The sequence below is a fragment of the Falco peregrinus genome, chromosome 6 (assembly GCF_023634155.1).
Source record: "Falco peregrinus isolate bFalPer1 chromosome 6, bFalPer1.pri, whole genome shotgun sequence".
Taxonomy (NCBI): domain Eukaryota; kingdom Metazoa; phylum Chordata; class Aves; order Falconiformes; family Falconidae; genus Falco; species Falco peregrinus.
Window position 1 is genome coordinate 59,889,453 of NC_073726.1, and position 12,553 is coordinate 59,902,005.

Here is a 12,553-nt window from a genome sequence, read left to right on the forward strand (position 1 = left end):
TCTTAATAGACAGACCAAACCCCGAGTGAGAAATTAGTTTCTGCCTTTAGGACTGCTGGTGCTGCCCATGGGATTGCATCCTGCTTTGAGGCAAGTCCCCAGGGGGGTGCTGGGGTGTGGGTAACACGGGATGAGCAGGAGGGATGCCTTTCCAGCCAAAATCCTGCACTACCTCTCAAGGGGAAAGGGGATACGTTCCCTCTGTCATTCCGAGCAGCCAAAGACCCTGGGCTACCAATACTAGTTTTTATTTTAATACACACGAAAAGCTTTTGGAATTCAGAGAAACACCAACATGATACAGTGACAAAGCATCCAAGGGGAACTCTGACCACCGCGAACGAACCCTGGTTCAAGAGGGAGGCCCTGGGCTGTTTGGCTCCCCAAGGAAAAGCTGCTTCCAGGAGCGGGCTCCAATGCCATGGGGCACTGCCTGTACACGCGCAGGCATCAGACAGCAGCGGTTCCCTCTCAGTGCGAGATGGGGAGGTCACTTGAGGCGGTAGAGGACTTTGCGTTGCATACGGTGCTGGATCTCCCCCCGCCGCATCATCAGCTGCAGCACCTTGTAGATGGCATGTTCTGGGTATTTCTGGAAAAGGGGAGAACAAGGGGAGATAAGCTGGCAGTGGAAAGCTCACTAGAGTCCAGCAGAAACCTGCAACCTCCACTAAAGCCTGGCTTGTCCCTCTTTGAAGGGAAGGAGCCCTGTGGCGTCAGGTGCCGATGTTCCTTTCACTATTTCACGTGTGACTGCAGCCAGTATCATAAATCAAATGGTTCTGGTTCCAAGGGTAGCACAGCAACCTACCCAAACAGCCCCAAACCTCAGTGCTTCTGCAGAAAAATGCATTCTTCCTTCACTCCCTTAAACTCTGCAATCACACTGCACACCACTCCCTACAAATAACTTCAAAAGCAGGTATGACCAGAACGCTCTTCAGCCACCTCTTGGGGAATGGCTTTCACCCCCCAAGCGGCAGCCTGGAGTCCCCACTTTCACAGCCCAACCCTCCGCAGGGTCCCTGTCCCACCTGTCGCGTGAAGTCCTGGACAATGCTGTGCTCTGACACTTGAGAGCCGATGGCAAAGCGACGCTTGAGCTGCTTCTCAATGCGGGACAGCATCTCTTGGTCCTCCTGTGTCGTGAAGCCTTCTGCCCCTGGAGGGAGAGCCTGCATGAACTCCCTGTGCCACCCAGGCATCACTCTAAGCCACTGCCCATCTCCTGTGTGTCCCACAAGAAGCATGTCTGAGACTTTAGGAAACCCATAAACTAATCTACCATCAAAGGTTGTGGAGCTCCAAAGACACAGCTGAATGCGGACATGACTGCTGGAGCTTCCTTCAAACCCTTTGTGCCACGCTGCCTCCCAAGGAAATGTAGTTGCCACCCCCACGGGGAAAGATGTTAAGAGGACAAACAGGTTGGGGAACCACCTCCAGCACTGGGCTCTGCTCTTGGGACCACAGGGAGCCAAGACCATCCCTCCCTTGTCCAGCATGGGTGAAGACCCTCGGTGCTATTCGTTGTTGCCCTCCCTGTGAGCCACAGCCCCACAGCCATAACAGCCCCTTGCCACCACAAGCAGTGCTTTGCCTTTGCTCAGAAAGCAGGTCCAGCACCTGTCTCGTAGCACCCCCTGCCAGCCTGGTCCTGGGAGGGTGCAGAGGAATGAAGGCAGTGGGTTGATTAGCATTGATAACATGCAGCTGTGGCCTTGATTGACATGGATGATGTGCAGCTGTAGCTCGTTTCAGCTAAGTAGTTAAATAGCCCTGAGGATGGTGGGAGAGGTGGCTGGATGGAGGAGGAGCAGTGTGGTCTGACCTCTGGAGGAAGGAGATACAGCACAGACAGTAGAATCTGACCAACGGTAAAGCCTTGTTGCAGTCTACTAGTTTGATCATGCTGCAAAAGGAGGGGAGCTTGTCTTCCCTGCCGCGAGCAACCAGACCCATAATGTCCCTCCTGCCCCCAGCACAGAGCATCTCCCCCTCACCTGACAGGCTGCCTGACATGGCTGCATCAAGGGTGGACACCTGGAAGAGCCGCAAAGCCTCCTCAATGTCTGCCTCTGTGGCGAAGGGCTGAAGCTTCATCTTTGCCAGGGACTCAGCAATGCGCACAATGGCCTCCAGCTGCCTGCAGCCAGAAGAGATGTTCCCTGCTTTCTACAGTAGCTATGAGGGGTCTTCTCCTTCCACCCAACCCGACACCCCCACCTACTCCGGTCTGGCCACCTTCTGCCCCCCCGTGGCACCTCCAATGTTGCCCTGTTCACAGAAGGCTCCCCTAAACCCCAGCACCCCACTAACCCCCTCTTCCTGGGCTATCCCAGGTGACTCCCAGTAATGCAACCCCAATCCCGAGGGTTTCGGTGGGGGGAGGAGGGCGGGGCTGCTCACCGGATGGTGATGGGGATGCTGGAGCGGCGGTCGCTCTCCTGCTCGTGCTGGCGAGTGCCGCTCCGCATCAGGATGTAGCGGTTCTTCAGCTTCTCCGCTGCTGCCACTGACAGCCGAGGGCCACACCTCCTGCAAGGGGGGACAGGAGCTGGAAGCAGTGCCGCTGGGGAGGGTCCCCTGCACAGAGGGTTCCCCAGACACCCCTCGCTTCCTTGCACCATGCTGCGGCACCATTATGAGCTGCTCTTGCTTCCCTTTTTTTGAGACGGGACTTCAAAAAAGTCACCCAGATTGGGTGCCACCACTTGCAAGCATCTGCTGCGTGGTTTGCTCCTCACCGCTGCCTCCCTCCCACTGGGCAGCCTGGGCACTGCGAAAAGGTCATGCCTCTCACTCACGTCCGACAGAAGGAGATGAGCTTCTTCAGCTTGTTCAGCTCGATCTCACCCTCCACCGCCTGAGTCTGTGTCAAGGCACTCACGTGTAAGGACATCACATGCTTGGCCAGTGTCTAGGAGAGCAGAAGGCAGTCAGGCAGCAGGAACGCCCCTGCTTCCTTCTCCCAAAAAATGGGGCACCATGAGTCCCCACTGCACCCACATGCCCCAACCCACCATGTCTCGCTCCTCGTTGTGCTCATCCTTGACGATGAAGATCATGTCAAACCGGGACAGGATGGTGGGCATAAAATCAATGTTCTCCTCACCCTTGGTCTCGTCCCAGCGCCCAAAGACGGAGTTGGCAGCTGCCAACACTGAGCACCGAGAGTTGAGTGTGGTTGTGATTCCTGCCTGCAGAGGGAGGGAGGAATGGATGGGGTCAAGACCATGACCATGTCACAGCAGGGTAGAAGGCTATTAACTCATAGCAAAAGGTCTAAAGCAGTTTGTAAGGACTCATCCTCAATCACTTGCACATAAATAAAACCCCTTAAGTAGCATCCAGTTGCTCTGTAGTCGTTCCATATTGGAGAAGGGTCAGCACAGGAGCTATGTGGGGCTCCCACATGTCCTTCTAGAGGAGGACTGGCTTCAGCTGAGACTTGAGCACTGAGTAACTTCATTTGAACCTCAAGCCAAGGGCAAAGACACACAAGACCCCACCCTAGGTTTGTGACCTGCGCCAGAACCTGGGCAGCTGGGGCTGAGTGTCCCTGGGCAACTTCGGGGGCAAAGTGCAGGTCTGCAGGTAGCAGGGCAAGAGCGACCAGCAAGGAAAAGCTGTGGCAGGTGCTCTGTTACCACCGGCTGAACAGCTGAAGGGTGGGCCAGAACAAACAGGAGGGAGCAGAACTGCTACCAAAAAAAAAAAAAAAAAGCAAGCTTGAGCAGTGGAAACAAAGAGAAACTCTGATTTGAGAGAAGACCTGGTACCAGGATATCAGACAGTTTCTGTAGATCTCCTCAGGGGGTGGAGAACAGTGGAAAGGAAGAAAAAGAAGTGACATCAGGCTGTGACACAGGGACATCAGCCAAACTACTAAATCTAGAGGAGCAGAGGACAGGCAGAGCAAAGGGAGCTCATTTCAGCCCTGTTGAAGTTCAAGCTGCCTAAGAGAAGACAACCCAAAGCCTACACATAGGGCTGACCAGTCTCAGATCAGAGAAACCAGTAACCATCAAAACCACTGCCTGGACACTAAAACAGGCAATTCTGGCAGAAGATGCATGACCATTGGTTGCTGGGCTCTCAGAAACTCAGTGGCAAGTCAGGCTCCTGACCTGGGGTGATGTGCACCCACAGCCCACCTTAGCAATGGAGATGGTTTGCTGCTCCATGGCCTCATGAATGGCTACACGGTCATCCTCCCGCATCTTCTCATCCAAGATGGGAAAAAAAAGAGGCGAGAAAAAAAAAAAAAAAAAAGTCATCATCAGTCACCTCTGCTGGACCTCAGATACACACCCACTGATGCTAACCCCCAAGGTAAAGCTCTGCAAGAAACCTCTGCCCAAGAGCACAGGACATAACCAGGATTTCCCTGCAGCCCCATGCCCTGACCTTCCCCATAAGAAAATGAGGCAGCATCAGGAGTTGCCCTTTCTCCTGCAGCTCTGGGCTCTCCCAGGAGGAGCTGGCAGCCCAAGGGCTCTCTTCCCTGCTCCCACACAAGCAGCCCCACGGGTACCTTGTCAAACTCATCGATGCACACCACTCCCCCATCTGCCAGCACCATGGCTCCTCCCTCCATGAAGAAACTCCTGGAGGAAGGGTCGCGGATCACTGAGGCCGTCAAGCCGGCAGCACTGCTGCCTTTCCCTGAGGTGTAAACCTAGCAGCATGCAGGACAAGGGGACAGCACGTCAGCCGCTGTAGGGCTCCGGAGCACCTCCAGCACTGCCAAATCCAGCACTGCTGGAGGAAATTCAAGGACCTCAAGCAAAACCCCTCAGCACATACAAAAAGCAGACCTGCTGCGTACAGAGCAAGACTATTGCCTAGTCCCAGCCCGTGGACTAAGCAGCTGTGACGCACCAGATGGCTTGCAGACACACAAATACAGGTATTCAGTGCAGAACAAGGACTGACTCATTGTTTGGTGGGCTGCTGCATCAGCTTTGTTTCCCCCCCTGCCGATGAAACAATGTAGTCATGGGCTGAGTTTAATAGAGACTACAAGAAAGCACAGCTGAAAGTATAATTTCATGCCTGGGTTCAGCCTAGAGGTTCGTGCCTGAGATGCAGTCAACTTCATTTGTCCTGACCAGCCAGCCTCTCCACTGATCAAGATTCAACAATAAACAGCAGCACCAGTCACGTCTTTTGATGTCTGCAAATAGCCTGGCTCATATCATAATGAAAGGCATTACCTGCTCCCCCTTCCCTCCTCCACCCTCTGTCCTGCACCCCACCTCTTCCAAGACAGCACCAGAAATGGCAGTTTGCACCTCTGCCAGCTGATCCAGCTGTGGATGCACGGGCAGGTATCTGCTGTGACCACCGTCTAGTCTTTGGTGCTATGCCAGGAGCAGAAGGAAGAAACAAGCTGCACTACAAGGGGGCACCCTCAAGCCACCTACCCCAATGGGCGAACACTTCTCAACGAACTTCAGCAGCTGCGATTTGGCTGTACCGGGGTCACCTAACATCAGCAAGTTGATGTCTCCTCTGCGGGTCAGCCCATCTGGGAGCCTGGAGTGACAGGGTGGGAAGAAGAGAGGCAGGAAAGATGGGTGAGCCTTTCAAGCATTGCTGACAAAGTGGCAGGTGGCTGGCAGCACCACCAGAAGACTGTACAAAGGCTTTGTGGATAAATGAAAACCATGCCACCACTCTCTCTCCACCAGGATGACTCTTCCTCACCTCTTGCGAGAGCCTCCAAATAAGAGGCAGGCAATGGCCTTCTTGATGTCGGTGCTGCCATAGATGGAGGGAGCAATGCTTTTGGCAATAGTCTCATAGATGTTGGGCATAGCAGCAAGGCGACGAAGTTCCTCCTCCTCTTGAGGGGTCACTGAGCCAGCAAAGGTATGTCCTGTACACAGATGAGGAGAGTGATGCAACAGCAAACAAATGGATGTTTTCAAGTAAATGACACTACTCCCCCCCCACCTGCCACCACCAAAATCCCTTCTTTAAGATCATGCCAAGTGCCACCAAGTGGAAAGGGTGGAGAGGGCAGGCATTTGCTATCCCAGCAAGGCAGGCTGTGTCCTTTGAGGCTGGTAGGAGAAAAGGAAGGATCTTGGGCAAAACAGCTCTGGAGGAACCAGAGGGAGAATTACAGTCAGGACCATGTTTTAAATACATAGCTCAATTGTAACTATTGACTGCAGCCCAGATCCTCAGGGATGGCTTAGTAGATTCCCACTATGATCAATAAGATAAAAGCACTTAAATACCCTGGAGAACTCAGGCTGAAGCCTCATTTAATATCACTGAAAGTCATACAGGAGACTACTGCAGAGCATCCAGGGCAAGATAGACCCCTGGACTGGTTTGAACCTTCTGCCATCTAAGCAGCGGAGAAGGATCCAGGCTGTGATTTCACACAGTCCTTGCTGAGGGACCACCTTGTTCAGGGAGGGGCCTCTCCCAACACCAAGCCACCAACACAGACCAGGTCACCAAAAGCAGCCCTCACCTGAGCCCTCCATGTCCACCCGGATGCCCACCACGCGAATGTAAGCGCTTCGGATGCCCACGCCCACGTTGTCACGGCTTCTGTTCTTGCTCTGGGCAGATTTCTTGATGGAGTAGATGCCCATGATAGTGACTCTGTTCCCTGGGACAACTTTGTCGCACAGGTACCTAAGAGGAGGAAGGGGAAAGCAGAGGAATCTTAGTGGGGGAAAGGATGGCACCAGCAACACCCAGCGGGGCCAGGGTGGGGAGACGGCGCCGGTACCTGTCGCAGTACAGCTGCAAGTGCCGGGGCATCTCGCCATGTGGCACAGCGTCTGGGGACTCCTGCAGCTTCAGGATCTGGAAGTCCACACACTTGCACTTATCTGGCATGATGAAATAGGGGTCCAGCGGGCACTTTGGGCGGCCAGCTTGTTCTCTGTGCGGAGAGATCCATCAGGTAAAGTTGCTGGCACTCAAGAGCCACCCCTGGGAGCCCCCCTGTAGAGGGGACAGCAGTGATAGAGCCCAGAGCAGCCGCCCCCCTGAGCAGTGCCCAGCAGGTGAGAATGGCAGTCACACAAGGCCATACCAAGCCCCCTGTCTTGTCAACAGCTGCCGAAAGCATGCAGGAGAACAAGCCATAAACAGGGTGATACTTGTCTGAGTGCTCTCCCTGCCTTCCCCCTGTCCCCTGCAAGCTAAAAGCAGGGAGGAAGGTAATTCATTAATTACACAGAAGGTAACAGTATACGCTCAGCAACACAGCAGGGCATTTTTCTTTATGACCTCGCACACAAAGCAAATGTTAAGTGGTTTCTGGTGAGAAAGCAATTAGCAATGTGACAAGGCTGCCATCAACCTCTCAGTCTCTCGAGACACATTTGCCTTGCTAGACTACAAGCTCTCCGAGACAAGGAGCACCTCCGTGTCCTGCTGCTGTCTCAGTACATCACTACCGATGCCTGACTCCACGCAGAGCTTTCAGGGAGGGTAACACAAGAGTGCAGATGCACTCACACAGTCAAGGATCAGGTGTGAGGTGCCATACAGACTACGTGCAGGAACGATCCCTATCCCAAAGGCTTCTCAAGTTGCATTATAGGTAAGCCACAGAAAATAATACTGGCAGGCATGAGCTCGAAGACGCAACCCACTAGGATTCAGTTGGCGTAGGAGCTGCAGCACAGCGGCAGCCTCATGCTCACAGTTCACATTGGCATCCAGAGCTGTAAAGCAGGATTTGAAGGTTAGTAGCAAGGCATCCCTACAGAAGGTAACGCAAAACAGCCCCCTGGAGAGGGGGAAGCAGAAGAAAGAAGTTTGTTTGAAAAAGGACAGCAGCTTAACACAGCATTATGGGACAGCTAGAGGCAGGAATGAACCTTTAGGTACACGAGGCAAAATGCCCTACAGATAAAAAGAACTCCCTGGACATGGCTGCTCAACACTGCTTGCAGCACTGGTCAGGCAGCATCAAAACCAGCGTGACCACGGATGTATGGAACTAAAACTCGCCAGCCACAGGTGCATGCAGCCACAAGGGCAAAACGTAGGGAGGAGGCAGAAGGCAGCACAGATGCTTGTCTGGTGCAAGAGGGAGCTGACTCTGCGGTGCTCATGGGATGGAGGGGGAGGAAGAGAAGGGGGCACAGTCTTTTTTTCCCCCACCAGCCTGCTGCACGTATCCCCATGTCAGCCCTTACGTGTTGCATTTCCTGGGAAGAGCATAACCCTCCAGGCCTGGGCGCACCGCGATGTTGCTGATGGTGTTGCGGCAGCTACGGCACTGGATGGCTATTCTGGTGGCTTTGGCTCTCACAGGGGTTGCTGCAATTACGATCCCAGGGATCTTCACAAGGTGGGACATCTGGTCAGACTGAAAAGGAAAAGGAAAGGTGAGAAAGTCATCACTGGAGGATGGCTGGGAAAATATAGAAGCTAAAGAAACACAGTTCTTTCTTAGCCACACTTCCCACATTCATGAGACTAAAGTACCAGAACAAAAAAGCCTGCACAATGTCACTCTTCTGCTCTGCAGCAACAGAGGAATGTGGCATGACTTAAGCCATGCTGATTTCAAAGCAAGAGAGGAAAGAACAAAACACTCCATGCAGAACATCATCAACAGCAATAATGTCCCCGCAGCAGGGACCAGCAATAACAGTCGTTTGCAGTGTGATTTAAGTTGCAGGGTATCTCTCCTTGTGAATTAATGTACAACCCATGTCCTGAACTACACAATCAAGTACCAAAAGCTTTCCTGCAATCACGACCACACACAAGGAAGCCCTGTCACTCACTGCTCAGTGTGACAGCCTATTCACCTCACCTTCAGGCTGCGGATGTTGGCTGCATTGGCATCTGATCTCAGCATCACCTGGATATCTTGGAGAGTTTCCTCCCCTGAAGGACGAGGACGGGTAACCTCATCTGCAACTTCTTTTGCTGCTTCTTCCAACTAGAAAGGGAATAACTAGGATATTACAGGTATATTACAGTATATTGTCAGAGCTGCTCTCACGATGTGACAACGTCAGCATGCCAGGTTGCCAGCCTCCTCCACCCTTACCAGATGCAGGTGCTCTGCTGGTTGCTTGTAGAGATAGTCAGCAAGATCTTCATCAAAGCTGGCCAAGTCTTCCATCTCCACCTCCACCCAGTACTGACTCAGGTTATAGTGGCGTTTAAGCTCATCCCTGGAAGGCAATAAGCGGTTTGCAGGGCAGAAAGCAGCAGTCACCCACAGTGACCTTATGACAAGCAAGGAGAAGAGAAGAAAGGTTCTGAAGGGAGTCCTTGGTTTGGAAAGCAAACAGGGAAAATCAAGAGAATGCCAAGAGAAGCACAGGGGGACCAGGGCAAATCTTTCACCCAAAACCACTTTGAAATTTAACAGAAAATGACAGAAAGACCAGGGACACCAGGGCTTGCAGTCACAATGCAAAGCACTAATGGTTTACTAAACAACCAGACAGGCAACTGGAAAACTTCTACACAAGATAATACACTATTATACCTAAAATATGGTTTAAAGACACCAAAGTAATAGCACAGCAGGCAATGTTCTCCTTAGAAAAGCCAGGAAGGATCCATGAAATTCAGAGATGAAAGGTGAAAGACTGTTCCAGCCCTGGCATGATACATCTCCGTGTTCATGCTCTACAGGTGTGTCCCCAGGCTGCACAGGCAAAGGGATGGTCAAGGGACCTTCCCAGCCTCAGAAGGCACACGTGGACAGTGCTGCACCGATTTTAATGGATACAGACAAAATTCCAGACCAGAAAGCACTAGAACTTCAAGACAGACCTTGAATTTCACAATTAAGTGCAAGCCTGGCAGTGCGGATCCCTCTATTGCTACCTCTGCCTGGCTGCCAAAAAATCTGGGAGAACACCAGACCTCAGTTTTCCTATAAGGCTAAATGGGAAAGGCAAAATTTCTTATACTGACAAAGAGCTCTTCACAGCCTATGGCAAGAAAAAAGCTGACATGGGCTATTGTCTCTCTGGGGTGTGCATAGCTGGCAGGAGGTTAACAGCAGAGTGGAAGCATGGAGAGGAGTGGGTAAGGTGCAGAAGGAGAAAAGCGGCTGCAGCAGCACCTGTATTTGAAGGTGAAGCCCGTCCGGTCCGTGCCCACCCGGTACTGCCGCAGGAACTCCTTGAACCGCTTCTGCAGCTGCGACTTCCGAACCTGCCCCTCATCCACCGACGCATCACCCCCAAAGCTGTCACTGTAGAAAACGCCAAGGTCGTCGAAGCCAGACATGGCGACTACTGCTCCCCTGCGGGGGTGGGAGTGCACGGTCAGCCCCAGCCCAGCCCCGTCCCAGGCCCAGCCTCAGGCCCGGGCCCAGCCTCAGCCCCAGGCCCAGGCCCAGGCCCAGGCCCAGGCCCAGCCTCAGCCTCAGGCCCAGGCCCCTCCTCCTCCCACCCCCCCCGCACCAAATGTCCCACGGGATCCCCCCCACCGCCGCACCGCACTCACCCCACGCACCGGTCCTGTCGTCCTCCGCCCCCACCCCAACACCCCAGGGACACCCCCGACACCCCATTCCACCCCACGCCGCCCCGCCCCGCACCTCGCTACCTGCGGGAAGCCGCCACCAACTTTTTCGCGGCAAAAGCAGCGCGCGGCGGAAACCAAACTGCCGCACGGGGCGCGCCACCGCCCCCCCCGCGCACTCCTATTGGCCCGGCCGCAGCGCGCCGCCGCGGATTGGGCCCCCGCCGTCCTCTCGCCCCGCCCCGGGAGGAAGAGCGTGGCCTCGCCGCTGCCGTAGATTGGTCGGGGCGCGCCGTCCCCTGCCGGCCGCGCGCGGTTTGGCGCGAAATCTGGGGGAGAAGGGCGGGGAGGGGAGAGGCGAAATGGCGGGCGGGATCTCGGTGGCGGGGCGGGGCGGGGGAGCGCGTCGGTGGCCCCCAGCTGTCGGGTGGGAGGCGCGGCCGCGGCGGGGGCAGCGTTGCAGGCCGAGGGGTGGGCGGAGGCGTTAGTTACCGAGGGTAAAATGAATGACTGCTGCCGGCTCCTGGGGGGCGGCTGGGGGCTCCGCCTGCGGGGCTCGGGGGGTGGTGGACCCTGAGCGGTAGGTTGCTGTAGGCTGGAGGGGCCGGGCCGGGCCTGTTGCGGTGGGATGCGCTGTGGGGAAATGGCAGGCAGGCCGCACCGCCGCAGGGGTGGCCCCGGCAGGGCAGCGGGGCTGGCGGCACCCGAACGGGGGCGGCTGCCGGTGGTGCTGCCGCCGCCTCAGCGTGCGTGTTCTCCGGGGCGCTTGTCTCGTGACTAGCGGTGTATTTTGGGGGGCGGCTGGCGGGTCATCGCGTCAGCATTCTGGCCCTTCAGAAACGGGGTCGTGCCCAGCAGAGATGAAAACGAAGCTGGGCGGCGCGGTGCGGTGCGAGGGAGGTTTTAACTGCGGCGGGTGCAAAATAACAGACCATCCCGTCATTGCAGAGAAACCAGATACCAGTGTCGCAGCCAAGTACAAGCAAAGCTTTAGCCTCTACTTCTGAAGACTGCTTGAAGCTCAGTCTGGGGTCCTCTAGCGTGCGGTAGCGCAATGGCCGTGCGATACCCAGAGCACCACACCCCTTCTGCCGTGAGCAGGCTGGACCCAGGTTTCCTAACTTTGAGGTCACAGTTATGATCTCTTTCAGCGGCAGGAGGGGCCGAGTGTGGCAAGAGTGCATTTCAGAGCTCGTGGGCATTTGTTTGCGTGTTTGGAATGTTTTGTTAGTTGTTCAGCATGGTTGAATGAACATAATGATTTAGTTGGAGTGGGTTAGAGGGACTGAATAGGTAGAACTTAATATGAATTTGAATGTTCTTGTATTTTAATAGCTTTAAAGCTCATATCCCAGCTTTTCAGATATCTTTTTTTTAAAGAATTAACTGTTTTTTCTACCAGGCGTTGGCAAATGGGTCCAAATAGAGAAGCATTAAAGGGGATTTTGGAAGGGAGGCAGGGCAGAGAAGCGCCTGAGATTAATGACAGCCCATCTTTCCCACTGCTTATTCTCAGCAGGACCTGCCTTCTGATTCTTGCTGTTTGAGCAGGTTCAGTGCTGATCGTTAAAACGGATCAGTAGGAAAGCATGTCTTTGGGATTAAGGTCACAACCAGAACAGACGGCATCACGGAGACAGGTTGATCACAGAGGCTTTCTGGTAGAAAGAGAGGAAGGGACTCTGAGGTGATAGGTAATGGCCTTGTCAGTGTGCCTGCTGTGCCATACCCGAACTGCACCCGCTCCTGCAGTGACTCCTGTGTTAGAGGACCCTCCAAAGCAGATAGGGCCTATGGCCGTAATAGTGGCTGGCCACAAAGCCAGCCCTGCAGATATCTGCCTCAGCAAAAAGAGGGGAAAGAAAGCTGTATGCATGGGCTGCTCCAGCAGTCCTGTGTGTTTGGAGTGTCTTTAGCAATGCCGTGTGTGTGCTGAATCCTGGGAGTAAGTTGGGTTGGTTTGTTACCTAGGTGAGGGTGTGCATGCTTGATGTCTCTCATTTACCTGCCTCGTAGGAGCAAAACCTACTGTGCCTTTCATTTCTGGGTGGTGAAGACATACTTGCTTTTC

The 12,553-nt window shown here is 54.3% G+C and overlaps 1 protein-coding gene across 3 annotated transcripts in view; it reads right to left on the reverse strand.

Annotated features, from left to right (window-relative positions):
- Window positions 1-232: 232 nt before the first annotated feature.
- The window catches only part of MCM5 (minichromosome maintenance complex component 5), a 70,584-nt gene continuing 58,263 nt past the window's right edge, over window positions 233-12,553 (reverse strand). Inside the window, exons 1-17 of one of the 3 annotated variants that reach the window (XM_055809344.1) lie at window positions 10,567-10,682; window positions 10,079-10,261; window positions 9,047-9,173; window positions 8,807-8,935; window positions 8,181-8,353; window positions 6,758-6,913; window positions 6,494-6,660; window positions 5,713-5,884; window positions 5,430-5,541; window positions 4,538-4,681; window positions 4,158-4,223; window positions 3,024-3,200; window positions 2,808-2,920; window positions 2,410-2,538; window positions 2,004-2,146; window positions 1,035-1,162; window positions 233-592 (exon numbers count right to left, since the gene is read on the reverse strand). In XM_055809344.1, the coding sequence (XP_055665319.1) occupies window positions 491-592; window positions 1,035-1,162; window positions 2,004-2,146; window positions 2,410-2,538; window positions 2,808-2,920; window positions 3,024-3,200; window positions 4,158-4,223; window positions 4,538-4,681; window positions 5,430-5,541; window positions 5,713-5,884; window positions 6,494-6,660; window positions 6,758-6,913; window positions 8,181-8,353; window positions 8,807-8,935; window positions 9,047-9,173; window positions 10,079-10,245 (2,205 nt within the window). In that variant the 5' untranslated portion in view covers window positions 10,246-10,261; window positions 10,567-10,682 and the 3' untranslated portion in view covers window positions 233-490. Of the gene's footprint in view, window positions 593-1,034; window positions 1,163-2,003; window positions 2,147-2,409; window positions 2,539-2,807; window positions 2,921-3,023; window positions 3,201-4,157; window positions 4,224-4,537; window positions 4,682-5,429; window positions 5,542-5,712; window positions 5,885-6,493; window positions 6,661-6,757; window positions 6,914-8,180; window positions 8,354-8,806; window positions 8,936-9,046; window positions 9,174-10,078; window positions 10,262-10,558; window positions 10,683-12,553 lie in introns of those variants that run through there. The other 2 variants (XM_055809345.1, XM_055809343.1) reach the window with 2 other exon arrangements.